Below are 26,575 nucleotides of genomic sequence, written 5' to 3'. Positions count from 1 at the left end.
ATCATTGATATCATCAGGTTTCTTGGCATAATTAAACCAGTCCGCATACGGAAACATACAAAGGTGGGAGCTAAAAAGGGAAAATGAAAGCAAATCACCTACAACAAAAGGGAGGTTTGCTGGAAGGCGTCCATCTGGAGAGATGGGTAGGCAGCTCCAGCTTGTTCGCTGGGCGTTACCTCTTGCATACAACTCATCACAAAAACTACTGGTGAGACAGAGCTTTAGTTGAGAGAACGTGGATGTGAAGTGGCTCCAGGAAGGCTATGTATGTATGACTCTGGAACCAGAGGTCTAAAAGGAGTTTAAGCATCTTCTGGAGACAATACTACTACTGAGACAAAACACGCTACTGTGTGTTTGTGGACAACTTGTGACTGTGGCCATAAGGTACTGTTACCATCAAAGGATTTAGGTTAACCCACTGGATAGTGCTTAGGTTGGGCTGTTGGCTCAAGCAGCCCACGCTAACCATCTCGTCTCCTCCATTGAGAAGACAATGCAGAACAGGGGTTTCTTACAGCCAACATGCCGAGCAGAGAGCTGACAGGAGTTGCTGAGTACAAGGCTGTACTCTAAACCCCTCTCTCTGTTTTGGGGCCAAGTACCTCATTCTGTGCCCTTCAGGGTTCACTGCTCTGACCTGGGTGACAGGAGCATCTCCTCTTATGTCATACAGATTAGTAGTTGGAGGCTGTGGGAGAAAAGCAGTTTATTGTAAAGTACATCAAGAGTCATTGATGCAGAAATTAGTGATCTCATCTTGGTCAGGAAATTTCCTGCTCTTCTCTAGGGTAGAGAAGTGCGTTTCAATTGCCCATGCAAAACGCAGCAGTGCGGACAGGCTGGTTGAAATGTTGTTCCTCTTCCAACACAGATCGGGCTGTGACTTGGCAATGAGAGCCTTCTCTTATTGCAGAGGAAGGTACAGTTAATAAAAAATTAAGTTTCTAAGACCTCAAGTAGATACTTTTTAATTTTCTTCGGTTCAGCCCCAGGTTCCCATTTTTACATGGCACTTGAGTCTCTCATTATAAAGAGCCCTTCTTATGCTAAAGGTGTGAAACTTTTGGATTTCAGACCATCTTTCCGACTCCCCTGTGGTTTCCCCCGGCTGCCCAGGTAGTAGCGTTGCTGCCTGAGTTCTTGCTCTTCAAAGAGAACAGTGCTGTCCCACACAATGAAATCATCTCTGGCTGCCTCGCGAGCGCTGTGGACTTCCAGCCGGGCATAATCCCCTTCCTGACATTTGAGTCTCATTAATTGGGTTAACAAGATGCTATCTGCGCTCCATACTTATGTAAATATAACCTGCTAGCAAAGATCTTAATGGCACCTGATATATCATGCTGCCTTTACATCTATCAAGAGGTACCACTGCAGGAGTCACTTCCAAAAGCAGGTTGTGTTCTCGTTCCCATGGGTCCCTTTATAAGCCATAAGAAATGCTGGTGGTCAAGGCCAACCGTTCAGATGTCTTTAAAGTGTCCCACCGGTGACCGAAAATCACTTTGTCAAGATGACAAATGGCTTGCACATACCCCATTCACCTTATAGTTTTGCTCTCATGTCAGCTCCATTTACTTGTCAGAAACAGGTATTTTTTTTACTTCCAGCAGTGCAAGTGGGGCAGGGGAAAGGAAGGAGTGAAGGGAACACAGGCTGACGGAAAATCTGCTTGTATGGCTTCTATTCAATGTATTATTATAGTTGAGATTTGCAAGCTTTGGACATACCAGAATCTGTTTGTTTGTACATGTGCAAAACAGAAAGAAGGGAATTCACTTTTGAGAAGTGAGAACTGTCCCTTCAGGGCTACGATTATGCAAAAACATGTTTTAACCACTGGATTTTTCAAGCAGAAAGTGGTTGTGCAATATTAATTTCTTATTTTGGACAGCAAACTTCTTTCCAGAGCAACATTTAAAAATAACTGTTTAATTAACTGGGTCTACCCAGTACATAGGGCATTGTGCATGTGTCTGCGCTGAAGAGCTCGGCTCAAACCTCTGAATTCACGTGGGTGGTTTCATTGACTGCCATGGTATTGTCATGTGGCTAAGTGATCACTGCTGTGAATGAGGGCTGCTATATCTCACCCAAAAGCAGCGAGGGCCAGTCCACAAAATATGGTCAAAGTCAGCTCAAGGACTGTGAAAATTACTTTGACAGCTCTGGCTTTTAGTTTCCTCTCAATGACTTCCATATCACTTTTGCTTAGTTCACAAGTCAAAATACTCTTTTTCTCCTAGTAGCTACAGCGTTGGCTGAAGTTTTGAAAGTCAAAATCTAAACTTAATTTGTCAGTGCAGTTGATCACAACAAAGCAAAGCTTATTCCACCATCCTTCTTTGCATCCGATGGGAGCTTTGTGTCCATCAGAAGTTTGAGTATATTTGACATAGAAACACATAGAAGCGAGACGTGTCAAATAAAACATCATTGTGGCATAAGTTTTTCTGACTAAATTCTCCCGTGGCCTTGAGCCTTCTCTCGCTGGCACCAACTGGATGAAGCCCACTTGAGGATGACTGCTGCCACGAGCTGTCCATGAGTTAGGATTTCCAGCTGCCCCTCCGAGATGTTACTAGCGCGGAGCAGTTGCAGGAAAAAGGAGTAAGCCCCTGTGAGTTGGAGGCAGCGTTAGAAGACCCCAAAAGCTCTTGCCCCCTTCAGGGAGTCCTGGCTGAAATGCTCTTGGTCCTTGTCTCTTCCCGCTCTTCTCTATACAGACTGACAAGCTGAGGGCTGCCCCTTCTCTCTGCAGACCGCTGTGAACAACCTCCTCTTTTTTTCTAATACCACTGTGTAGCACAAGCAAGATCACGTAAGAAAACAAATGTGGGGTCAGCGCTCAGTTTACTTGCAAGTTCATTAAAACAGCAGTGTCTGGAGGCCTCTTGCCTAAATAATTTTATAATAGAAAACAGACTCCTGTTGCTTTCTTTTGGGCTACTATTTTTATTTGGTTGTTGTTCCTCAAGCATTTTGGTCCTGTTTCAAAACTTGCTTCAATTAAATGAAGAGAGGGGTTTTTTTGGTGCTTTCCAGTTTAAAGCTGTGCTACTACTGCGAAACTTCTAGGAGTCCTCTGGATTATGAAGCTGGGATTGACAGGGATTTTTCTGACAAAATAACATTAAAAAAACAACCTGTAGATCAAAAATTTGGAAGAAAATAAAAACCCCTCCCCCTTCCCTCCCTCAGACAAGATCTCCTGTTGCTGCTTCTGGCATGCATCACATCTTTGAGGATACAGTATCATGAGAAAACTGTCACTTGGTGATGTATTAGGGTAATATATCATGAGAGCATCGTTTCTTTAGAGGATATGGGCAGTAAAAGACATGATTCTGGCCAGACAGAGCAGCAGGGGACCTTGCTTTTTTTTCTTCCCTTTTCTTTAATCTAGCCCTGTTTTTGTGTTGTACAGAAGTGAGTTTCTTCATGGGATATGACTTGTTGCAGAGTAAGTTAGGAGGCCCATTGGGCTTTTTAAACTCTTTAAGAAGTACATGGCCTCAAGGGCTGCTTTGTTCAGAGTTTTTAGAACAGGCTCAAGCCCAAAACTGGAGCATTTGCCACTGTCTAAATCTCCAGTGTAAGGGTCGAGTAAGCAGACTTCAGACAGAGAAGGCAATAAAGACACAATGACAGGTAACTATTGTTTGGATAATATATTTGTAAATTTAGCCCATCAAAATGTGATGAAAATGATACTTATAAAAAAAACAGTCAATGCATCTCTTAAATAAACGTCAAACGAAGTTTTAATTCACATCAGTAGAAGAAAAATTAGTATCAGTCAGCATTCAGTCTGTAGTAGAAGATATAGTTATCTCATCCAAAAATAGGAATTCTGAACTGATGGACTCAGATTTTGATGTACTTTTTTTTTATTGTATTCATGATTTTGTTTTTCTCTCATTGGCAATGTCTGCTGGAAAATAAGCTGAACACAGTCTATAGGACCAGGATGGCAGTAGTTAAGAAACAAAATTAGAGTATTGTTAGGAAACTCTTTTGATAGGACTGAGTTAATTTTTGAGATGGGACAGAACATGACACCGTGGCTTGATCTAAAATTTGTTGAATTCAAATGATTTAATAATTTATTTTAAACCTTTGGCACAATCTGCTTTACCCTCTAGGAAATCAGATTGATAATTCATCAGTGCCATCTTCAACAATTTTTTTGGCTAGAATTTGCTTAGCGTGTTTTCAGACCAGTTTGGCTCAGGGATGATATGAGCAAACTCCTTCTTCTCCAAGCCATCCTATGGCACTTAAGGGGGGTCAGCAGAGCAGCATGCTCCAGGAGCTAACACACCCAGGGCAGCGATGCTGTTCCACATCTGCTGACTCCAGCTGTGTGCGGGTGGCCTCTGGATCGAGCTAAGGTAGTGGAAGATTTTATGGCCCTCAGCTGCCTGTCCCTTCCCTGGGAGAATGAATTCTGCCCCATTGGCTTCAGTCAGGGTAAACCAGGCTAGGCTGGGCCGTGATTTCAAGATCACTCATTTCGCTCAAAATGAGTTGGGCAGTGATCATCTGAAAAGTTTTGCTGGCTGATCTGAGTGACTGGGAACGTCCAGCGAGGGGTAGATCGTAAGCTCGTAGGGTTGGGTCAGTGAGCTGGAACCTTTTCCAGCAGCACGGGTACAGGTTTGCACCCTGAGCTTTGAATCGACAGGTATTGCCTGTGACTACTGTTTTCTTAGGTATTGGCATCAGATTTAGGTGACTGATAATACGAATTCTTTATTGACAAAGTAGAAAACCCATTAATTTGGTTTTTCTTTGTTTAAAAACATATTTAAAATTCATGGAAAAAGCCATGAATTCTAAATGCATGCATCTCGTGAAATGCAAAGGTGTGGTGTCCCACAAGAACCCCAGCGCACACCCCTTCCCTGAAGCCTGGCTCTATAGGATTACTATAGATAGTTTTTCGAACTACAGTACGAACTGCTGGGAACCTGTGAAGACCGTGTCTCTTATTGCTAGAAGACCATCATGCTATTCTGTTGACAGGTAAAGAGTTTTGCATTTAACTTTACAGCTGAAGAACTCTCATCTGAAGTGGCACTTGGAGGTTGAGGTAGAGGCAGGGAGATTGAGAGCTAAGCCGTCTGGATCTTGCTCTGGCTTTCTCGCTGACTTAATCTGCAGTTACAGTCATTTCGTCTGGATGTGTCTTTGTCAATAAACTCACTGGAGCAGGGATGTAGTCCTGCGATGTGCTTATGCGATGTCCGATGTAATGGGACCCTGATCCCAGCTGGAGCCTCAGCAGTTGCATTAACACAAACAAATGTAAGAGGAAGAAAGCGCTTTCTTTTCACCACGTAATAGTGCAGCAGGCTGCTGTCAGGGAGTGTCAGGATTGCAGCAGGCCACCGAGGTCACTCTCCTCATGCTGGTGAACATCATTAAACACAGTGGAAAAAAAAATAAAATCTGTTCAGTCTATAAGGGGTTGTGAGTGATGTGTCCTGGATGACTTGCACATACTCATGCCTTCCTCACAGCGTGGGGAATACCCGTTTGCAGTGAAATTTGGTGTCATCTTTCAGCAGGGCCTTTGTTTTAACCGTCTTTCCTAGGGAGTGGGGAGAGCTCGAATTATGAAGGGGGTGGTTGATGCTGGCTGAGCACCACAGCAGGGAGAGCTGCAGCCTCCTCCCTGCTCTCCCTCAGAGAGGCCAGATAAACTAAAGAGATTACAGGGATGAGGGGATAAATTGGAGGCTACCATGTGCTCTGCTCAAAAAAGGAAAAAGAGACTCTGTGGACTGAACTGGCATATTTTGTTCCTGACGAAATACCATCATTTGCATCTAATGCAATTCATGCTGAAATCACCGTCATGTTGTGCCACAGGCAAGGACCTAATGCTGAATGTACTGAAGCATATGTTTGGCTTCACTCCTGTGAGTTGTCCCATTGAAATTGAAGACATGCTTAAAATAACAGGACTTTTCTCTCTGTGGGGTGAAGCATATGCCTTGGTGTTTGTAGGTTTATGTGGGTAAACAGAGAACTGTATCATTTTGCAGAGAACACACATTGTTTCACAGGGAAATATTTTTTCCACCTTGAATTCGAAAACACACCTAGTGTGCTAAACCATTTTTGTTGTTGTACCCACAAAATTTGTTTTTGCAAGGAAAAAACCCCAACAGATAATTGGAGGGGAACAAGGGAAATGAGACCTTTTTTCTCATCTCCCTTCACAGTGGTTCAAAATGTCTGCAAACACGTTTCCTTGGGGATTGATGTCTCCTCTGTGCAGCCAAATTGTGCGGCTCTTGCTCAGGCAGGGAAATGCTCATGGAAGACAGCAGTCCCACAGTATTAGCAGGGATTGCTTGCTTGCATCAACTCCACCAGTTAAAGGGAAATTTGTAAATCAGACCCAAGACGGCGAGTTCCAGGCAGGAGTGCCAAAGGAGCAAGGGTACTATTTTCAGAAAGCGCCTCAGGATTTGTCTAGACCATGGGTTACATATGTGTCTGAGCCTGTTCTCGAGTTCAAGTTGGCCCAACATCGGGGTTGTCTGCATGTAAGCATAGGTGCAGGCACATGCTTGGGAGCCTGCTGAGGGACAGAGCCTGTGGCCAGCGCTGGCCCAAACCTTTGCTCCTGTGGCCTGCATGGGCTGAGTGTGGCTCCGTGCACACCTGAGAGGATGTTCTGGCCATGTACAGCATCTGGCAGAGAGCCAGCAGCATGGCCGGAGAACGTGTGGGTCATGGCATGTGGCGTGGTCTGACTTGTGTTTGAGCCTGCCCTACACCTTGCGGTAGAGGTGTTGCCTAAGTGACTTGAGTGCACTTCCTTCATTAATTTTAAATGGCTTTTTCTTTTCCCAAGGTCATACGTGCACATTTGAAAGCTGCATCCCAAATTCCCCGGGGGTAACTTTTGCCATTGTTTGAAAATTGTTGTTGTAGTGGATGATCCCACAGGCTTCTCCTGGCAGAAATTTAAGGACACTCTGAACTGGACACTTTAGTTTGGACACTGGACACAACTAAAGAAACTTTAAGGACACGCTTGGTGAGGATTCCTATCAGAGTTACTAGTGGGACTGTGATGAATAATGATAAAAAATGAATGTTTTCAGGATTAGCCACTAATGGTAGTTCATATTTCTACCTAATCTGTCCCTGTTGCTTTTATTATTTTTGTCTCTGCAGCCTTTTTTGGTTAAATGAAAGTTTAAGCAACATTTTTCCTATTCAATATAAATAGTTAATAACCTCAGGATATCAGAAATGCAGTGTGAGCCTCCTAAAAGCATTTTCAATACATAAAAATGAAAAAAAAAAAGAAAAAAGAAAAAAACAGACTCTCACAGTGGAAATCTAGCCCCCATGAGAATCCACATCTGCAAGATCTTCAGCAGCCAGCTGTGACAGCACAACAGCGGGCGCAGGGTACCGCTGATGGAGGCGCTTCTCAGTACAGCCCCGAAGAAATGAAGTGGATTCCTGGTTCTTTTTTTTTTTTTTTTCCTCTTCCAAGCCAAATCCAGGTTGAAAAGAGCCATCCTCCTGGTGGCTGCTGTGAGCCGACAGGAGCCCAGTGGGGAACCCTGTAGAAAGTTGGCTGCGGCTTCCAAGCTGTGGTTTGGCACACGTCCTCTCCAAGCTCTCTGCCAAATATTCAGATTTCTTTTTAGTGTTTTTTTTTTCTTTTTCTTTTCATGTTGGCATTTTATTTAACTGTACCACATGAGTTTAAGGCCGTTAGTTTGATATATTTTGTCACCAGAATGGGCTACTTTGTGCAGAGTTCTTTGATGGAAGGTAAAAATACGAGGTGTATGTGAAAGGTGAACAAATTGCGTTGAGAGAAGGTTGTAGTAAAGGTAACGTGAAGCAGCAACACTAGTATTAGGTCTGGTTAGTGTATCTCTCCTGTATGGGAACTTAACATCACCTTTGCATGCCAAGTTAAAGAAGAGACCTTTGGTTCCCACTGGCAAAGCGTGGGAGAGAGGAGAAACGCGAGCACCCAACAAAACTTTCTGATCTTTCCCCAAACGCATTAAAAACTGAGTTCTCCAGCAGTTGGGCTCGGTGAGTGCAGGAGGGGAGTCGGGGTGATCCTCCAGCACTTCCCTAAATTTTCCTTTCCGAGGGAGTCTGGGATTCCAGTGCAAACCCTTTGCCGAGCCGAGTGCTGACTGGGGAGTTGCGTCAGCTGTAGCAGCATTGTTCTGGATCAGCCTGACCTCTTTTAAAAAAATACGTATTTTTCCAACACTAATAAAAACCTTAGCTGAGGTTCTCTCCCTTTCTGTGTGTGTGTGCCTGAGCACTAAATTAAAAAAAAAAAAAAAATCCCAGATGTGAATCTATAAACCATCTGTTTAAAATAACTATTGTGCAGGACTATAATTAAAAGTTATTTATTATGAATCTTGGGATCCTATTATGGATTTTGACTGACTCCCAGGTTTCTGATTTAGCAAACGGTTTATGTATTTATGAGCCATGTGTCTCTTCTGCACTTCTCGGTGCCAGAGTGCATGTCCTTTAAACAAAAGGAAAAAAAATCCCCTACCCTCCCATAACTGTTGGCTTCTGAATGTTGCTCTCTAAGAAGTTTTCTCTTAAGAACAGCAAAAATCAAAGTATTCAAGAGCTTTCAACAACTCCAGAGACGCTGTTGACAACACAGATGGAGGTTTGGTAATACAGCTCTCCTGCATGCAGCTATTTAGCAACTTTTTAAATGTATGGTTGGGACAAGTAATGAAATGTTATGATTCCTGAGGGTAGGAGGGGATGTATTTGGAAGGAAAGGATTTGTTGCTGAAGTCCATTTGCTCTCGCCCTCCGCTTTGCCCTGTGAAATGGGAGGGAAAGAGGCAGCAAAATCGAAACAAGCAAATGGACAGTACACATTAAGAGCAGTGTTTCAGACGACAGGGTGAAGTGGAAAAAACCCTCCTGGTGACAATTGCTCTTTGTTTTATCTTTGTACTTTTACACCCAGTGGGCCTAGGAGATCTGCACTGGATAATGCCTGACTGCAATAGACTAAACAATGATTTACCAGCCCTGTTTTATCTGCTGCTGTCCTATGATTGATCTGCATGGTACATTAACCCTTTCCTCCACATCTGCTGGCCTAGTTTTCCACAAGATGCAGCACTGAGTTAAAACAACAGGATTTTCGGAAAGAATGTCAGGGTTAAATCCAGTCCTAGAAGAAGCAAGAAGCACTTGGCTGTGCTTCCCCGGAGCTACGCTCATCTCTGTGTACTACAACAGGGATTTTGCTGTGAAGACTATGTCGGGGCAGTATGTTGTAATTGTGGCTCTACGGTATGTTTGTTCAACAAAAAGCCCCAAAAGGAGCCGTGGGAGCTGCAGCCCTGAGCAGTGCTGTACCTCGCACCCTGGAAGAGCAGCCCAGCCCCAATGGCAGGGAGTTAGGCACCTTAGGGTGGCATCTGAAACAGCCAGTTTTGGAGCTGTATGGGGCTTGCCTATAATACCAGTCTGAGAGGAGGAATATCAGCTTTGCAAATCCCACCTCGCTTAGGGCTTAGCCACCCTTCTTGTGGTGGCAAAGACTGGCTCTATTTATCTGGGATACACAGACCTATCTCCGCAGGCAGGAGGCTGCAGCTTCTCCTCCAAGGGATAGCACTGATCTGGCTCTTTTCTTTAAAAAAAAAAAAAAAAGTGTGGCACCTCCTGCCCACCTTTTAGCACCATGCTGTAGCAACTCACCTTTGAGACAGCGATCTAGGTTCGGTGCTCTCTGCCTCTAGAGGCAATTCAAAGATTTGCCTCCTGCTTTCCCCACAAGGATCCTCGCTGTCGGGACCGGTGGCTTTTGGGAGCATGAGGAACAAGCCCCTCTTCTGCTGAAGCTGGGCCACTGAGCAGCAAGTAGTTCAAGGTCTACTGGGCTAAAGAAAGGAAATATGAATCTGCAGCCTACTGCTTAAGACACCTTCCAAGGGGGGAGGACCCTTCAGTTCCCGTTGCTGCACTGTAGGCCACTAACGTACTTTATGTGGAACAGCTGCTTAATGTAAAACAGCCCTTGGCACTGGGACGTGAACTCCAAAATCATCTTCCCTCCCAGGAAACCTCCCAGTCACTAGGCTGTACAGCCCAGCTCAGTTTTGCTTTCTCTTTCCAGTTACTTCCATCCTCACCTGTAATGCAGGTCCTGAATTTGGGGTTGAGCCACCAGTGTTGCTGGTGATAAGGGACAAAGAGAAAGATCCAAATTTGGCTGCCCCTCCTGGTTGGCTCAATGGTACCAAAGTTGTCATTGGCAGAGAATATTTCTGATTGAAGTGATCTGGGCCAAACAGGAGACTTCTAGTTAGGAATGGTAACTAGCAAGTAGCTCCTGTTTGAAATATGTGTGTGGGGGTCATCCTTAGGAGCATTTTGTATCTCCAACAAGAAGCAACCACGTCAGGATGTACCTGAGAGCATAGGGAGGCAGCCGGTGCTCAGAGGAGAGGGCAAGAAGCTGTCTGGGAAGCTGGGCTGTATGAGATGTTTGCCCCAGGAGTCTCCTGGGAATCGGGGAATAAAAATAAATATGGAGCTGTGTTCTGCTTCTTGTCCCTCTCCCTGCCATCCACAATAATGATTTCTCCCTTTGAAGAGAGAGTCTGATGGGTAGCTGCCTGCTGGACCTCCTGATGTGGGTCCTACCCAGCTAGGTTGGCCTAGAAGGGCACTGTGCATCTCGCTTCTTGCAGAGGTCCATGATGTGTGCTGCAGCTGGGTAAATCACGTTCTCCAAAGGAACATACTCTCAACTGGATTTTGCCCTTCCTTCAAATCCGCTTTCACCATGCAGAAGATTTTCCCACAGATAATGGTAATGGGGCCGCTAGGCTTATTAAATCTTTCCTTGAGAAAACTCTCATTAAAGAGAATCAGATCTTAGCAGAACCCTTTAAAATACAGACTGTGTGTAGTCAATTTGGTAAACTTGATTCTACTGCCTTTCAACAGGCTTTATGGAGGCAAAGTCAGGGGACACTATGTTCACGTAAAGGGAATCAAGATCTCACCCTTTGCTTTAAAAAGAAGTTGTTGAGCCAGTTGCACTGCTGTGCCATGGCTGCTTTGTGCCAGTCCAGAGCTACAGACCTGACATAAATTCAGCTTAACTCGCCAGTTAAATTGCATTTATGGTTGCTCTGCAATGCTGGAGGGATGCAGAGCAGCCAGCACGTAGCACTGACCCAGCTTTTTACAGTAGTCGTTTGTGTCGCTGCAGCTGCACTTTAGGGCCTGATTCTCATTTGCTGATTTCACACAGGCTTGGCGAGAGTGAGTCCTCATTTAAACACTGATAAGACTGAAGTGCCTTTATAGCTCCCATCAGATCAGGCAGTGACTTTGAAGAAAATAAACCTCTGATTTTAGACAAAGAGCTGGAGTGTAATAAAAGCTGCGTGTTATCCTTCACAGGCACCTTGAATAAGGCCACAGGGAGCAAAAGAAAAAGACTGGAAAGCACAGTTTCTTTTCCTTTAGTTTTATGATTTACATTTTTCTAGCCCTTTGATTTTTTGGTCTCTAATTAAGTCATAAGATAGGGTGAGGTGGGTGCTTGCATCTAGTAAATGGCCACCTGTGTCACTTAATGAACTGAGCTACTAATTATAGGTGGAGGTCACTTCAGAGGGCTACTTTGTCAGGAATTTCAAGTAGCAAAATTTTACTGAAAGAAATCCCCAAAGTATTTGTTTTCTGCCCTCGTTTAAAGGCAGGGATAACCAGAAGGGTTGACACCACAGGGGCACGCCAGGCTACAAATGGAATATTTCTCCTGCCCGCTGTTGCACATCGTCTATTGACATGCCTTAATGTGGTCAATGCGCTCTTTGGCCGTGGCCGTCGCTGGCTTTTTGCCATAGAAAGATGACACTATAATGTACGATGATTCTGTCTGCTTGTGTTGTTTCATCAATTTTCAGCATTTTTGGGAGAAAGATGAATTACAGTAGTCTCTTTTCCAGTATAGTATATAGTAGGCTCTTCTGAGGACCCTCTGGGGAGCTAGGTAATACCACCAGCTAAAAATGACTTTCAGCAGTGGCAGAGAGTTTTGTCTTCTCTGAGGTTGCCACCTCTTCCTCAGCCATCTGCCCTTTTGTCACCATGAGAAACGATTCCTGAGCTGTGCAGTTCATGGCGCAGCACCTCAAGACCCGAGGATATTTTAACAAGCATATCATGTAGCTAGTTGTTAATTTAGGTGAAGTGGATTTCTTCAGTGGGGCACGTTTTCCGTACTATGATGGGTAGCAGTTATGAATTACTGTCTAAAGTAGAGTTTAAACACCATTTACTTGAGTTCCTGGATAATTTAGAGACTGTCTTTTACTGCGTTCCTTCAAGGGGAGAAAGGTGTTTTGAATCACAAGGACCTCTCCTGAAGTGAAAGAGAAAATTGCTAGCCTCACGTTTCATTTTCTGAGTTGCAAGGAACTGAGCCGTGGATTTGGTTTGCTTGCAATAGCTTTTGTCTTTTTTTTTTTTTTTTTTCCAGAATAAGGAAGTGACATGCAAGAGAGAGAAGTGTCCGATGCTCTCCAAGGACTGTGCTCTCGTAATTAAGCAGAGAGGAGCTTGCTGTGAGCGTTGCAAAGGTGCGGTTCCCTTCCTGTTGTTTCCCCCTTTTCAAAATCTTATCAGTTCACATTTATGTTGCCAGAGATAGAACAAAGTTGGGAGCTTCTCAGCTGGGACTCGGCTGTCACCAGAGACTTGAAAAGGGCAGTAACCACAATTAAAATCAGTATGTTTCCAAAGCTGGTGGAGATGCATAAATTCACATATTCGTCCTGTAATTATTAGTTCTTGCACAGCAACAGTCCTTTAGAAATACATCTTTATTGTACGTCATTGGTATGTTGTCAGTCTTTTGAGGGATATCTCCTGTTCTAACTTTATCTATCAGAAGTATTGTAGGTCAAAATCAATCTGCTAGTAGTCACCAGTCAATAGGAATTCCTTAAACTTTTTATGTGGTTGAACAGAATAGGAATAATGCTTTGAGTGATAAAGAGCAGACTGATTATCTATGACTATTTTTATTTCCCCCAATACTAGAAACAAACCAACCAAATTCTATTCATTTTACTAAATATTTCCTGATTCAAATAATAATATTGGGGACATTTTTATTAAAGCCAAACTGGGCAACATTGTACATTTATTTATTGACCAACAGTGTACCTTTCAAGCTCCTTAGAATGAGCTAATTATAAAATATAAAAATTTAATAAATTAATTGTGTAAGCATGCATGGCATGTAACTACCATGCTTATCCACATGAAAGATGTGCAAGTAGATGAAGTTGAAAACGTCTTTTTTTATATTGATGCAGTAAGTAATATGCTCTAAAACACTAATTTTGCTGAGGGACTGATGATGCAGTCAAGGAGGTGGAGCATGTCAGATTCAGACAGCTTTACTTTTATTTTTTCTCTGTTGTTTAATTCCCCAGTGGTGATAGAGTGGCTTTGGGAGGGAGATAGGGAAGGATAAATTGTCGGGAAATGCAAGCATTTATTGCCTTCCCAGAGGAGATACAAATGCAGGAAAAACAGATTACACTGAAATTCAGACGGAAGAGATATATGATGGATATGTGTTTTTCCTGGATGGTTGCAGAGGTTTGTTAGCTGCTGTGCTCATGATTTGCTTCTGTGGTGTGACTTTGGAATAGGTTTGGCAAGCCCCAGTTCGAGGATTTGTCTAAAAGTCTGACACTTAAAAGAAAAGGAAATGAACTAGGAAAAAAAATTAAAGCATTACTGAAACAGTAAGAATTTGTAGTTACAAGTTTTACATAAATTAAATGTAATTTATTTCTTTTTTCAAATTGTGCTTAGTGTCAGCTTTATAGCAAAAGATTCCTAAACATTTGTTCAGTTAGGCTGGAGGTTGATTCTCCATTTTGATAAAGGGCTGCGTGGTTGGTCAAATGCATGAAAATTTTATATACATACTTATTTATACATGTGTGCACATATGCATACAAAATGATTCTACACTGAAGAAGATTAATGTTTCAAAGTTGAGGATACAGATACTAGTGTGTATGGGCTATTGTCGTTAGATGGAAAGTTTAATTCTGACTCCTTGTAAGATATTCTGTTTATCCTGAATTGGGATGAGTTCCTATAGAACATTATTAATAGGCTTGAGCCTGGCATCTGCAGATTGGTATGCCTGACATCTCTAACAGGAAACTAATAGAAACTGTTCAAAAATAGAACTAGGAGGCACGTGGATAATTTCAATATAAGGGGAAGAGTTATGTCTTACAAAAATGCTAGTCATGTGAATTTATCATAAGTACATGGACAGAGAGAATCAACTGATGTCGTCTTCCTGGATTTCTAATAGGCATCCAGCAAGATCCCTCATGAAAAACTACTAAAGAAGCTAAGCAGTTTGTAGAGAAACTCATCAATGACTAACTAACAGGCGGTGACAATGAATGGTTATTTTTGTAATGGAAAAAGGTTACCAGAAGATCCTTGCAAAGATCTCAACTTGTCAACATTCTCAAAAATGATCTAGAAAAGGGGTGAAGAGGGACCCAAAGTTTGCTGCTGCTGACCTGACCTCTTTAGTGTAGTAAAGGAGGAGGGCTGCCTGCGAGGAGTTGCAGAAGGCTCTTGGGACGTTGAACAACTGATGACAAAATGGCAAAGGAAGTTAATGTGGATGAGAATAAATGGGTCCACACAGGACAAAACAGTCCTAACTGTACAAATATAATGCTGGTCTCTGAGTTGACAATTACCTATTAACAACTGTTTCTCAGTGTTATAAAAGACACTTCTGTAGCAGGATCAGCTCAACCCTCAGTAGCTATCCAAAGGGAAGACCGAATTTTGGCTAGAAGAACATTTGGTCTGATCCAAGATGACAGTTCCTATGTACTTAGGATGCAAGAATAGCTTTAAATTTCAGTATTAAAAAAAAAAAAAAAAGGCTCTGGAGGGCTTAATTTTCAAAGTAAATGTGAAATTCCTAAATAAGTTTTTCTGCTCTTTCTGAAAGGTAAAACTAAATTTGCACCTGTATAACCACAGCGGTCCCAACACCACAGATTGTCACCAGGTTGTTCTGGTGCCTCTACTCCGGGGGAAGCTGCTCGTTCTCTTGCTGCTCTGAACGCTGATGAAGCTTCTGCTCTGTTCTGTGCAAAACCCAAAATGAGTATCCCGTGGGGAGTATTTGGGGAATCAAGGGTGCAAACGCCAGTCTGGCTGTGTAGTACTTCAGCTACTCCCTTTGGTGTCCCAGCAGCTCCCCAGCATTCCCCGTGCAGAGCTCAGCTGCAGCTGGGACTTGGCCCTGCAGCGCTTGTTCTCAGTCACTATTTTGTCAAGCTGCCAGAGTGCCCATAGGGAATGCAAGCAGGAAAAGGGAAACAGGGATTTTTTAATTTTTTTTTTTTTTTACTGGTTGCATTTCATCTAAACCTGAACAAGATGTTACAAAGAAAAGACATCAGAACCTGATGGCTTTTTTCTTGGATTCATTCCCAAAGCCGAGAAAAGCTTAATCAGGCCTTACGGGCTATTGCCAGCTCTCTTTGATAGCTTCATGTCTTCCTACCTTGTGAAGAAATGAATGAATGAATGAATGAATGGCTGTCATTTGAGTACATCAGGAGGATCAAGACCAAAGGGTATGTTTCCAGAATTGGCTTGTCTAGGAAACCACCACTCATGAGTCATTTGTGACATTGCTGCCAGGATATTTTATTCTATTATGAGGAGCGCATGAGGACTGGGTATGTAGGCCCAGTATCTCTGGTAGCAAAGAATTAGTCTGAAACAAAGAAATACTATATGCCTGCAACGGTGCATCCAGCTGAACTCCCATGTTTAGAGCTTTGCATACAGGAGAAACTGAATTGTTGGTAGAGAATTTTTCCTGCAAATGGTTGCATGCCGAGCATAACTCCCTTGCTTCTGTTTGGGTATTTGTATGCTACTTAGATAATTTCTAGCACTTTTTTCCTTTTTCTTAATAAACAAAAAAGTAAGTAACAGCAGCAAGTATAGGTTTTGCAATCAGAAAATTCATTGTGGTGGAAACAGCATGTTATCCCTAACATATTAAGAGATCTGGCTTTACTTAAGATTTTAATCCTCCAGACTAGCCATGTGTTTTAACACTGTTCTTGACTTTAGACTCATAGGACCTTGGATAGTAAAGTTGGTGGGGCAAGGCTCGCTTTTGCTGTGTGTTTGTGCAAAGTCTGGCACAGAGAAATGTAGGCCCATGATTATGGCTCCCTGCTGCAAGGAGAATGCAAACAACTAAGTATAATAGTGAAAACTTTCAGTGAGATTATTCTTCTGACAGATACTTACTGTAGTTTATAAAACATACTATATACCTCTAGCATACTATTCATTTTGAAAATATTAAAAAATTAAGCCTTCTTACTACTTTAGCATAGGGTAAATAGGCCACTTTTCATCTCTCATTTTATTTAATATGTTTAATGAAAACATATGAGATCATTGAGATTATAGAAATAGATTTGGCAGCATTTTCTTATTTAGTTGGATGGAGACCTGTCACTTGGATATAGAGCTCTCTACACCCCTAATAATAAGTTATTTGTTCTCTGAAGAAGTGGTATTACCGGCTCAGGGCTGCATAAAGTTTGCATTTCTAAAATTATGTACCACATTCTACTCTTTTACCCTAAGAATTTGAATCTTCCATGGATGTGCAGAGACAAAATTGGTGGGTATTTGTTACAACAGATACGATTTATTGTTCTGAAGTTTCTTTCACTTCCCATGTGCAATTTTGTTTTTCTGCCCTTGTTAACTTTTGAGGGTTACTGTGGGGTTTTTTGTTGTGGTTTTTTTTTTTTTTAATTAGTTAATGATCTTAGAGGTTCACATGCTGTGCTTCATTGATCTGGAGTCTACCAGAGAATGGAATCACAGCCCAGGCAACAGCAGCGCTAGTTCCCCTGAATATTGAATATCCAAAGCTATCGTAGTTAATTGTGCGTTTCTTGGAAAGGGTATCAAATATTATGGTTGAGGATTGCAGCCAATTTCAACTATTAGAGCTGGCTTGCAAAGGAAGTTAGAGGGAGGTTATGAGTTTATCAGTGTTCTGGCTACTCCACTAATGCCCTGCAGGAGCCATACATACATTTGGCACTTTGTTCTCTTGTGGACACCCCTAGTATGAGGTATCCGATACCAGGTTGGTGCCCTGCTGTAAGACTGACTGGGGTGGCCTTTGTGTGGGGCCCTTATGGAGCACTATAACTTGCAGCCCATCCTCGCATGCTCTGAGGCAAGCTTTCAGAGGCAAGGGTGCAACCTAATACATGGTTGGAGGTGGATGGGCTTGGAAGATAATTAAATATTTTCCTACTAAAACCTTTTTCACCTTCATCTGAATAGTCTAGTCCTGGCATCTGTCAGAGACTGGTTATGGAAAGAAATGGTTTGGGGACATAGTCAATTCTTAACTTTTCTCTTGGTCTTTCTCACAGTCTCTCAGTCTCTGGGTAATGTGCTCCAGCTCTGAACCAGGAAGCCTGTTTCTTGAGGCTGGAGGTACAGGTTCATCTCAATGTTCATTCAGTTTCTAGCTTTGTATTTCAAGTAAAGGCAGGGATTTTGAAGCAGTGACATACAGCCGCTAAGGACAGTATCATCATGGTGCCAGCTTTGATTACTTCTGGTTATGCCTAAGAAAAGGTCTCTACCTCTCCATCCTTCCTTTGAGTTAACTCTTCTTACAAAGGTCTTAGCACATATGTTTCTTATCCCTTGAATATCTAGTGTATACTGTTGTGTTCAGTAGTGCCTCAAATTTCAGATTTTCTTATTACCTTGGTTAATATAATTTTCCATTTTAAACAATAGGCCATCAAAACAATAGGTTTGATTGTACTCAGTTACAGAGGAAAGAGTTGGATTTTCACTGTTTAGAGTTAGACTTAATAAGCATGGGAGGTTTTGTATATATTTTCATGCTTCTGTGTTGACAAATGAAGACCAGGGTTACCCAACAGGAGGTTTAATTTTCTAGTAGCTGTCAATGGCTTTACCGTAATTAAGACATGTGAAAATATATTTTTTAATAGGTGTATGTGTGATTCACAGTTCTCTTATTTTGGCCAACAGATTTCATGCCAGGGATATACTGCAGAATGTGCAAGTTATTGGGGGTTTTTTGTTTGGTGTTTTTTTGTTTTTTTTTTTTTTTTTTTTTTTTTTCCTGACTAGAACTGGTATTTAGTGTTAGCATGCCTAGATACCTCCCTGGGGATTAATTTGTCAAACACTAAATAAAACATGTCTTCTGACTGTTTTCTTTTTCCTAATGTTTATTTTCCATGCCAATAGAGAGGTTACTTTTTTAAATAGAAAGTAGAGGGAAAGCAAGAAAAAGACTTAATAGGAGAAGAAAGATGCTGAAGAAATGAGGAATGGGGAGCCAGTCTATTGTGCACTAATCTATCACTTTCTCTTGGGGGAATACGGAAATGACTTGTCTATAAAATTCTCATTAGCCTAAAAGAAGTAAAAATCTCTTCTGGAATCTTATTAGGCAATGTCAAATTGAGTAATAATGGCTTGTTTTTAATGAACTGGTTGAGATTTAGCACTCCTAAACTGTCTCTTACAGTCAATTTCCCTATCTTCATGATACTGCTCTGTGCTGAGGTGCCTGGTGAAGAAAAAAAAGGGTCATTTAACAATGTTACTGGATTTGGAAAGACAAATGGCTTCCTGATTGTCACCTTGTCCACATGCCAATAACAAAATCTGCTATTATTTGCCTCTTTTGTTATTCCAGTCCAATTCTGTGTGAGGATGCTTGTTTTGGAATTAAATTGCTCTCTTTCGAATTAAATTGCTCTCTTTCAAATTAAATCAGCCAAAGGTTGGTTTATTATGTTTGAAACTAAGGTGCTCAAGTAAGGCATGCACAACATTGAAACAAAGTAGCTAAATTAGTAAATTAGAAGTAATTTAACTATTTTATCGTCATTTTTTGTGCAGGAATGACTCAAGTCTAGAGGATCGTTTTGCCTTTATGAGGTGACTAGAAGGTAATTAGCAGCTTCCACTGCACATACAACAATTGACCAACTTCAAAGTATTCAGTGGTTTGGTTTGATTCAGATAAGCAACTTTCGGCTTGCATGTTTATCCAGGACTTATCTGAACTATTTGTGTTGAAGTAGGTAATAGGAACAAAACCTACAACTAACCGAAAGTTAATATTTTACATTAATAAAACACCAGCAATTCTTAAAGAAAGAAGCAGGAAAGACTAAAAAATTAGGACACACTCCTTGACTGATATGAATCACCTTAGCTCCATTAAAATTGCTATAGACCACTGAAATTTAACTTCTGTATGTGGAATCCTAAAGGTTTTCCTTATGGGGTATATGTCATGGGATCAAATTTACCTATTAATGTCAAATGTGTTACTTTTCATGTACTGCTTAGAACATTCTCAGGCTTTTTGGATTCCCCTCTTGAAAACCTCCTCTGTAGCCCTTTCTTTTAAAGTTTTGTTTTAAGTATGTATTCAGGCAGAAGTAAGTGGATGGCATTTAAGTGATTGTGCTAAGCTCTGATCTTTCTTGATTTATTCTTTTCTCCTGCTCTCCCTTTCAAATGGTGGATGGAGACAGTAAGTTAATGTAATAATATTTCCAAAGGGAATTAAAATGGCTTTTAGGAACTTGAAGTATGTTCTGCCATACTCGGTTGTAGAAATTGGCATCAGTGACTTTGCTGATGCCTTTGGACATGAGATATTCAGTGACAGCTACTTTCCAAGCCAAGTATGATGGACCTTTAGCCATGGATGAGCTAGAATGGCTCAACTGAGTTGGCGCATGGAGGCAGGTGGGTTTCAACTCAGCTGAATTTAGGTGAGGCTCATAAACTTCCATGCTATGAATAGGTGGGCTAGGAAAGTCTGAATATATGTTTGCAGGTGTCAGCTGAGAGATTTATACATTGAAAGTGAGGTTCAGAAAAACTAGCTGGTATGTGGGCTTTGTTTCCTTTTCCTTTTGAAGAGTGAGCAGTGGGTGTAGCTCTGGGGCATACAAAGGGCAGAGTGTCAGGGCACACTTCTGGTCAGGGACAGGTTAAAATCTCACCCGGAGATTGTAAAGCACTTCCTTTCTTGCCCTGTCTTCAGTTTGCCTGACCTTCAGCCTTCCCCCAGCTCTTGCCAAGCCTGCCTGTGTTACTGGCTAACTCTCCCCTTCCTTTGTGCTCTTTTCTTCCACTGAGCATCTGATTCCAGCTCCCACCGTGCCTCGCGCTGGTGCTTGCGCGATGCGGCTCTGACTCCCTTATTCAACCTGCTGGCCTGTGCCAAACCTCGGGAGCAGTCTTAGTAATCAATGCTCCTGTAGGCTTTTCCATCTTGGTCTCCATTTCTGAATTTCCCTTCTGGTGCCTGCAAGCTCTCCCTGCCATAGTTACTTCTGGTTTGCCGTCCCCCAGCGCTGCCAGCACCACGTATCAGTGACAGAAGTGGCTCGCGGGATGGTGGAGTTCGGCTCCCCCCTTGCTGCTTTCCACAGGGACAATGGCTGGCACTGCGGGGCAGAGGATTTTGTAGCATAGCTTGGATATGCACTTCAACTGAGAGCAGTGGAGACTGCACGGACGCACCACCTTCATGCTTTCTCAACCAGACTAATCCTTGAACTGAAAAGTTCAGTTTAATATACACATCTGTACATGCAGATTAGCCCAGGGTCATTAGCTTTCTTATAGAGAAAACATTCTAAATTAAAGAACATAATTGGTGAGCAAATACGCAACATATTTTGCAGTAGTTAGTTTCCAACCTGCAAAATTAACTCTATCCCAGCCGAAACCAGGACACCTTTGATTCTGCACAGTTTTGAAGACACCGGACCCATCTGCTAAAACACGCATACAGATATTTAACAACACAGCTCATTCCATCTTGAGTGTCCAGCACACATGTAAACTCTTTCTCGGACTGGGACGAGTATGCCAGTACGGCTTGGACTTCTGCAACTTGAGGATACTAAAATGCATTGAACAGGCTCTGCTATTTATCAGGGTTTGCAGTGAGACTGTGCTACAAGATTAGCTTGGTGTTTTTCAGAATGGGACTTCCAAATGCATAAAAGAAATAGAGGGCTTCACGTTCCTCTTTTGACGTGTTGGCCTGCGTGTATGAGAGCTCATGCAGCATGTTATTAATATGCTGAAAATAAGATTAAATTATCACAGCCAGCTCTTAGACTACTGATCAGCTCTTTCAAAAACATACCTGTTTCAGCTTAAGTAAGTGAAATGGCCGCAGCATCTGCAGATTTCTCCTGTGTTGCTCTGTACTTAGCCTGGAAAAATGTCCGAGTACTGCAAATCCTGAAGTACAAGTCTTCTGTTGTTTAAGATCTTAACTAGAGGCAGTTAACACATTTGTAAATGATCTCTGTATATCAGGTTTTCTTTAAATTTGGGGTTGAATACAAAATGATTTTGTGGGTATTTTAAGTTCCTCAGCAGTTCGGAGCTGTGACCCTCAAGTTTTCTTATACAGTGGGCTCAAAGATTTACTGGTGTAGGGCTGATAACTTGCCTTTATTTTCAGAAGGGCATAAAACATAGCCCAAAGCAGTTCAGGACAGTGCACCCTCCACAGCAGAGAATGACTTAAGAGTAGCTGCTGAGGCAGGGTGTGGAAAGAGAATGGTGCCGTAGGCATCTTGTGTCTGTAGTTTTGTGCTTGGTGACTCTATGTATATGTTTGTGTTTCAAAGTCTCTGGCAGGGCTCCTCTTGGTTTCATGGGCTCTTTGATCAAGCCTATTTTGAATATAATAGACTAGGAAAAAACCCCTCAGAGCAGTAAATGGAAAATGCATTTTTCCTGCAGAAAATGGGGTATGTGTTGCTTTTAAAAAGTTTTTGTGAGAAACACTTTGGCTCTCCAGAGAATTAATTTTTAATTGAAACAATTTTGCATTAATAAACTAAATCTTTTGTAACAAATATTTTATTTCCACTTAACGTGTTTTTTCTAGTTTTGCTTTTCTGGTGAGATACTTTATTCTTTTCTTTGTGTTCCTTTTTGGTTTTCCCTTTTGCAAAATACCAGAAAACAGTGAAAGACTGGGAAGGAAACTAGTAGGAACGTGTAATAAAAAAAGTGAAAATGAATGTGTTTTTTTTCTAAACAGCTTGATGAAACTTAATTTTGCAAAAAAAAGCTTGCCGATCCTGCGCACGGGCAAACCAACCTATTTTCTGTTAACAAAGTTGTCATATAACACACAAAGACATATAAAGCCAAACCCTGTGGGACTTCAAAATGTCCCAACTCAGAGATTCACCACCCGCACAGAAGAGCCTCATGGCTTTTAGTGTATGTGGATGTTGATCCCTTCTGTCATGAAGGCAAAAAAGGTATAAGGAAGGGGTAGCTCTCCCGATGTCAGTGCATCCATGCTGAGGTGTGCTGGCTGAAGAGCTCTCCCAGGGGTTTTGATTAATGGATGAGGATAGCATGGCCAGGCTGGATGATGAACATTTCCAGCTCTTCTCTTACCCTCTCTCCTCCCTCTCCCCCCTCCAGTGCATGGGTGGCTGAGCAGCTCCTGAATGGACAGCAGAATAGCCACTGACATCCATTTTTAGGTAAATTGTCACTGATTTTGGCTTGTCGTGAATAGTCATAGTTTATAAGGAGTTTGGCCAGTCATGCACCAGGAGCAAACATCTGAGGCGGAGGTTGCTTCCAGCCCTCCCAGGGCACGATCCCTCTTGTCAGTCCCAGCTCTCAGCTCTACCTCTTCTGTTAACCCAGGGGAGAGGATGGGTCGCATTTTGGATGCTGCTCTGTGATCCTCATCAGCAGCCTCCCAAGGGATGATTGTGTTCAGACTAACTGATGTGCTTCTGTCTCTTCCTCTAGATTGCAGTTTTGGAGGAAACACGTACAACAGCTCTATGAAATGGCACCTCCCTAGCAATCCCTGTGTTACTTACCAGTGCCAGGTAAGGATGTCATCAGCATTGTGGTAATTGAGTCATACGCTTTTCCCATGACATTCTAAGCCTTTTTTATCCAATCCAAATAACCTGAAATATTTTATACCCAAAGCACAATAGAGAATTTGTGTTTAAAGTAGTTTAAATCTACTCAGATGTGGCCAGCTATAACCAAACATTCAGAAGGGTAGGTTTTATATGACTTGAGTACCCAAACGTTGCTGAAGGAGAGGTATGCAGCCCTGCCATTTCCTGCTGTCTTGACCTTGAAATATGTCCTCATTTTTCATCATGTTAAGCCTTTTCTGAGATAAAAATTATTATTTTAGTAATTGGACACTTTTGTGTGTCTGTGTCTATGGGTTTCACCTGGGATGTTCTGAGAAGCCACAGAGAAACCCACAACCAAATCCTCTTTTCCTGGGCTCCCGTGCTGTTAACACAGTGGTATTTTTGGTAGATTACCTGTCTGTGACCATACCATTTGCAAGATTGTCCATTTTCAGGCACAAACCAAGAAATTATGTAGGTAATTTAAGTTTCTGTCTGTGAATAGATCTGCAATTTTTGCTGATAATTTGATCCAGTTTTAATAATAACACTCAGGCAGCTACTAAGAATTGCAAGTGTTGGAAAGAGGAGAGATGAATGAGTATGAAGAGCTTCAATAAATAGGAGAAAAGGGTTTCAAGATTTTTCTCTTTTTCTGTGATACTTCTGCTCTACAAAACCCACCCATGTTTTTAAAGACAAGTGCACTGAGAAGAACGAGGTTGGAGCAGCAGTATTCTGTATCCTTGCACTTAATGAAAAGATACTCACAGCTTGAATTTAGATACTCTCATCACTACTAGCTACATGAAATGAGCAATTCTTTATTGCCTGTTTCAGTGTCTAAATGCAAAACTGGGTGATCCTGTTTACCCTAGATCCACACATTTAAAAAACAGGTTTCCCTTGTCTCCAAATGCAAAGCTGCAAGCAGCAAAAACGTAGCAGCCTTTTGTGCACAGATCCTCACACCCAGGTTTGTTCAGGAGGACTCTTGACTTCTCGAACAAGAAGTACAGGAAATGTTAATTTACTAATACTTATCAGGCAAAGCATCGAAGATAAGCGTCTCCCCTCTACAGAACAAGATGCTTTTATCTGCTTTCTAAGTCTTTTTTCCTCTAAGGAGAGAGGGACGAGAATGCCTTGTGTCTGGCCTATTTTCGCCAGAGCTGCATGGCAGATTACTGAGGCTAAGGATTCCTGATAAAGCAGGATTCCTTTTCCTAAGAGGTGCTTGGTTTCTTACCTGATGCATATTAAGGCAAATCCTGTGTCTGGAGTCAGGGAGACTCAAGTGGATCTTTTGACTGTGGATTAACCTGAATCCTGATACCAGGCAGCAGGTACAGAAAGGAAAGAGGTTTTGAAAGCCAGTGCTCTGCAGCATGTGCCGTGCTTTAATTGTACTGCTAGTAATTGTGGATTTTTGCTTGTTAAAGCAACCACAACGCTAACAATGAACATGTCTGATCTGCTTCTTTTTCAGGAAGGAGTGATAGTAGAGTCAGAGGTACAGTGTGTTGTTCATTGCAAAAACCCTTCCAAACTCATGGGAATGTGTTGTCCTGTGTGCCCAGGTGAGATTTCATGGGAAGATGCTGTTCCACATGTGCAGTGGTATTTCTAATGATAACCAACATTATCTGGGAGGTTGCCTCTAGCTTCTCTGTTATACTTGACAAGTTACTAAAATGTGGGCCAGTGGCTCGCGATGCACTAAACGACACAAGAGCATGTTTAATATTTTTTAGTAGGGAACATGCAGACTGGGGGATGCATAGGCACTAGCCTGTAGCAATAGCCACATATGTATTTACCTTGTTCTTCAGAGGATGTGTCAGCTGGGTTTGCCTGGCAGATGACTGGGATTTTCTTAGGAGGGGAAGTATAAGAGTAATCCTAAAAGAGGAGACTCACTTTTTGAAGGGGAGTGGGTCATCTTTGTGAAGCACAGTGGCAGATTAACCTGGTTTTATAGGCTAGTTTAATTTTAACAGAGGTTTTGCAGGTAAGCACTGCTCCAGTTGTGATATAATGGGTTTATTATGTTCTAATTTGTTATAATTTCTGCCAACATCTAATATAAACTCAGGGGTAAATACGAGTAGTAAAAAGCGAACAGCTTAGAAAAGTGTTTCAAAGCCACTTTTAATGGAAGACCTGACTTAGCTTTAACTTCATTGGTGCAAATTTATCTGCTGTAGAAGGATGCTTTCTTTCCCTCCAAAGATATTTGGGGGTTTTCAAGGCCTTCATAAAGGCTTCTGAAGTGATTTGTATCAGAGAGGATGGTACGATTTACTTTTCATATTGTCCTATGGTGGGGTGTGTTACAGGGAAAAGGCAGAGTGCTATCCTGAGCTAAACTTATTCAAATGCTCTTTTACAGGTTGTATATTTGAAGGCAGACATTACAATGAAGGAGAAGAATTTAGGCCTGAAGGAAATAAATGTACCAAATGCTCTTGTATTGTAAGTATTTGCCTTTTGGCATTGTATCTCCCTGTATGAACTTCAAAAGGCACGTTATTACTGCCATAACAAAGCAAAAAAATATAAGGAATTCAACACTATTATGCATTCTTGGAGTTCAAGTTTCTATGGAAGATTTTACTGCACTTATATGCATTAATACATTATAACACTCATATTCTCTGTTTATTGTCTTTTTTGTGACCTCACACTGTGTGCAGATAGAGCAGGATATTTGGGAGGGGCTCAGTGTGTTAAATTAGTGATTTTTTTTTTTTTTTGTGGTGGGATCATGCAGGAGTAGACAGAAAGCTTTTGGGGTTTCATCTATTGATCCACATTTATTAGATATTTCCTTATACTGGTCTTTCGCAAGGATTCCTCTCAGCTCTATGTAGCAAGGGCCTTTGCTCTGAATTACTGAGTGAAAGGATGAGGGTAGTCTCCTTAGGCTGTCCCAGGTGGATTTTGGCTTGACGCTTAATGAAAAGGTCATATCCTGGATTTTATCCTTCACTAGCAACAATATAGAGAGGAAGTAATTATTGCATCCTTTGGGTAATGAGCACAGGCTTCTCTTTCAGTTCCATTAAGTTAAAAGATAATGCTGTATGAGTTGGGGCAGATAACTTTGACTGCATCATGAAAATAAAATCAAAAAGGGAGGAGAGAAGGTTCGAATTAAAAAATTAATATGTATTTATACAGAGACATACACACACACATTTAATGAAGCTGCTGCAGAGAACTGTTTTGCAGGAAAAAATCCTGGTAATCTGCAAAGTTAATTTACACTAAATCATCACTGCTACTGTGGAGAATTAGGCTGCTCAGCTGTTTTTTTTTTTTTTTTTTTTTTTTTTTTTTTTAAGTTTTAATCCTGTAATAATGAAAATATGCCATCACACATGTCACAGTGATATATGCCCTAGGCTTCTCCTCTGCCGAATGCCTCCTGTCCCAGACTG

The 26,575-nt window shown here is 41.8% G+C and overlaps 1 protein-coding gene across 1 annotated transcript in view; it reads left to right on the top strand.

The window, feature by feature from the left end:
* The window catches only part of BMPER (BMP binding endothelial regulator), a 144,784-nt gene that overhangs the window by 12,031 nt on the left and 106,178 nt on the right, over positions 1-26,575 (top strand). Inside the window, exons 3-6 of the mRNA XM_075495600.1 lie at positions 12,554-12,653; positions 23,005-23,087; positions 24,622-24,712; positions 25,525-25,607. Of these exons, the coding sequence (XP_075351715.1) occupies positions 12,554-12,653; positions 23,005-23,087; positions 24,622-24,712; positions 25,525-25,607 (357 nt within the window). The remainder of the gene's footprint in view (positions 1-12,553; positions 12,654-23,004; positions 23,088-24,621; positions 24,713-25,524; positions 25,608-26,575) is intronic.

Source organism: Mycteria americana, chromosome 2 (genome assembly GCF_035582795.1).
Source record: "Mycteria americana isolate JAX WOST 10 ecotype Jacksonville Zoo and Gardens chromosome 2, USCA_MyAme_1.0, whole genome shotgun sequence".
Taxonomy (NCBI): domain Eukaryota; kingdom Metazoa; phylum Chordata; class Aves; order Ciconiiformes; family Ciconiidae; genus Mycteria; species Mycteria americana.
This window is presented reverse-complemented; position numbering and strand designations above follow the sequence as displayed.